Raw genomic sequence first — 3,156 nt, 5'->3', positions numbered from 1 at the left:
CTGACTGTGGAAACTTTACACTGGACTTCAAGCAACGTGGATTCTGTGCCTCTCCTCTCTTCCTCCAGACTGTGGGACCTTGATTTCCAAAGGAAATGCAAAATTTACTTTCATCAGAGAACATAACTTTGGACCACTCAGCAGCAATCCAGTCCTTTTTGTCTTTAGCCCAGGCGAGACGCTTCTGACGCTGTCTTGTTCAAGAGTGGCTTGACACAAGGAATGCGACAGCTGAAACCCATGTCTTGCATACGTCTGTGCGTGGTGGTTCTTGAAGCACTGACTCCAGCTGCAGTCCACTCTTTGTGAATCTCCCCCACATTTTTGTTTCACAATCCTCTCCAGGGTGCGGTTATCCCTATTGCTTGTACACTTTTTGTTTCTACCACATCTTTTCCTTCCCTTCGCCTCTCTATTAATGTGCTTGGACACAGAGCTCTGTGAACAGCCAGCCTCTTTAGCAATGACCTTTTGTGTCTTGCCCTCCTTGTGCAAGGTGTCACTGGTCGTCTTTTGGACAGCTGTCAAGTCAGCAGTCTTCCCCATGATTGTGTAGCCTACAGAACTAGACTGAGAGACCATTTAAAGGCCTGTGCAGGTGTTTTGAATTAATCAGCTGATTAGAGTGTGGCACCAGGTGTCTTGAATATTGAACCTTTTCACAATATTCTAATTTTCTGAGATACTGATTTTGGGGTTTTCATTAGTTGTCAGTTATAATCATCAAAATTAAAAGGAATGAACACTTGAAATACTGTATATCAGTCTGTGTGGAATGAATGTATACATTATACAAGTTTCACTTTTTGAATGGAATTACTTAAATAAATCAACTTTTTGATGATATTCTAATTATATGACCAGCACCTGTAGATGAATTAGGTTACTGTTTGTCTTTATTTGACTGTTAAAAAACACTAACATCTGTTTATTTTACTGCAAGTGATTATTATATTCATATTTAATCACTTCTAATACTAGTTGTCCCTATCTTACTTTTCTTCTTCAAGATATATTTGACACTTTTGTAAATTAGATGGCTTGACAACAAAAATAACATCTGTGTCTGTCTCTCTGCTCTTGTCCAGGACAAGCTGTCTTGGCAGAACGAGTATGAGATCTACAGCGTGAGCGGCATGAAGCACGACAGCATCCTCCACTTTATCGGCGTGGAGAAGAGGAGCAACAACCTGGACCTGGAACTGTGGCTCATCACCGCCTACCACGACAAGGTGCGCTATCAGGGCTGGAGATATACCACCTGCAAACTGCAACGTTTTTGTCTTTTATCTATTGATTTATTTTTTGTTTTATAACATGAGACATAAGCCGCTTTTCCATTACCAGTACCAGCTCGGCTCAACTGGCCTCAACTCGCCTCAGTTTGGCCGTGCTCCGTTTTCCATTGCACATAGTATCCAGAGATAGTACCCCTCAATGTAGCTGGTCGTCATAGCGACGCCACACACAACTGCCGCAATATAATGTTCAATGCAACACACACACCAGCGACACACAGCTGTCTCTTGATTTAAGTTAAAAAGTTTCAACATTTCTCAGAATGTTCCTCTGCCGTTGTTGCTGCAGCGGTCTGTGTGACGGTGGGAACAGAGGGCTCTGTGAGCGGGCGGCTGGCCAGCCTTGGGAGCTACTCCCGCGGGTTGGCGCAGGCTTCCCCCCCCGCCCCCCGTGGAGCCCCCCCATTTTTGTTCCGCTATAACTTTGCATAAAACTGTCAATATTCGAAATCTACACAGTTGATTTCTCACCTCAAAATTTCTCAGAAGTGGATTTAGTGATGAAATAACATATGAAGATTGTAAAATATAAAATTTTCTGCTGCTGGCCTCTGTCTGGCGCGCGCAATGATGATGCTGTGAATAGTGACTATTCTCTCTGACCAATCGGTAGTCTGCCATGTTTTCACGTCACCTTTTAGTATTGCCTCAGCTCGCTTGGAACCTCGACGGAGGTGACATGAAAAAATTACCTGGTAGCAGGTACAGGTAAAACATTTTTTGGAAAAGCAAAAAAGGCGAGGCAAGCCGAGTCGAGCTGGTACTATGCAGTGGAAAAGGGGCTTAAGGCAGTAGGTAATGTTTTAAAGAATCCTTTTTACCTAAACAGCACCTGCAATTAAATTGAATTAACTAATAAAAAAAGTGTAAATGAAAGTCCAAGAGATGAAGTGTAAAAGAAAGTCCAAGGGATGATTTTAGTTAAGTTTGAAGTTAAGAAGTTAAGCTTGCTTTAGCTCAACACTCCCTATAGCATCCCTGCATCCAAAATAATTAATTTTAATGTCTAACTGAAACCAAAACAAAGAAATAAATCCACATAGTAAGAAAGATCCAGAAGAATAAAAATCGACCAAACTATGCTACTAGAGAAATCTGATTACTGATAACGCCTATGTTCCAGCTACCGCCTGATTTCTTCTACTAACCATGTTGTTTGTCCATGTAAACATCTTAATATAGTGGTCGTAGTGCATCTTCTCATGCATATTGTGCACCGATCAAAAGACTTCCAGGGCAGGCAGTTAATACTGGAAAAGGGGGAAACATGCATGAAAACTCCACCTTGTATTGCCTTCAGAGCTAATCCTTAATTAAAGCTGCAAGCAGCTTTGGGCGGGCCCTCGCACTTGTAAGCGCGTCCGCGCGTGAGCCGGCCGAGTTGCATATTCTGGAGCTCTGCCGGTGCGGCTGTGAATTTCCTACGCGGTTATGACGCCGCATGAAGGTGTTATATGTCACTTCCTGTGTCCCCTATGTGGAGCTACATAGCACTTGCCGCTATGAATATAAATCGGTATTGACGTGTAGATGTCTGCGGGGTGGGAGAGTTATCAAGCACGTAAAGTTTGTTTCAGATGTGAGCATGTACACTGAACAATAATGTACCCAAACAATAAAATAAATTCCTTTTATATTTCCCTGCCTTGTTGTTTATGTGTACATACAGAGGAAGAATGTGAGAACAGCACACATTTCATCGTTACTGTGTGTTAGAGCATGGGAGAACAGTGGATACTTTTAATACAGCCCACACCCCTAATACTGTGTAACTATAACAAGTAGAGAACAGAAGAAAAAGATGTTCTTTCTTTACAACTGTCTGCATAGCTTATTCATATTGTGTAATGAATGAAAA

The 3,156-nt window shown here is 42.1% G+C and overlaps 1 protein-coding gene across 1 annotated transcript in view; it reads left to right on the top strand.

Moving 5' to 3' along the window:
* The window catches only part of acvr2ab (activin A receptor type 2Ab), a 17,545-nt gene that overhangs the window by 2,104 nt on the left and 12,285 nt on the right, over positions 1-3,156 (top strand). Inside the window, exon 2 of the mRNA XM_046060053.1 lies at positions 1,037-1,232. Within this exon, the coding sequence (XP_045916009.1) occupies positions 1,037-1,232 (196 nt within the window). The remainder of the gene's footprint in view (positions 1-1,036; positions 1,233-3,156) is intronic.

The sequence above is a fragment of the Micropterus dolomieu genome, linkage group LG01 (assembly GCF_021292245.1).
Source record: "Micropterus dolomieu isolate WLL.071019.BEF.003 ecotype Adirondacks linkage group LG01, ASM2129224v1, whole genome shotgun sequence".
Lineage (NCBI taxonomy): Eukaryota > Metazoa > Chordata > Actinopteri > Centrarchiformes > Centrarchidae > Micropterus > Micropterus dolomieu.
This window is presented reverse-complemented; position numbering and strand designations above follow the sequence as displayed.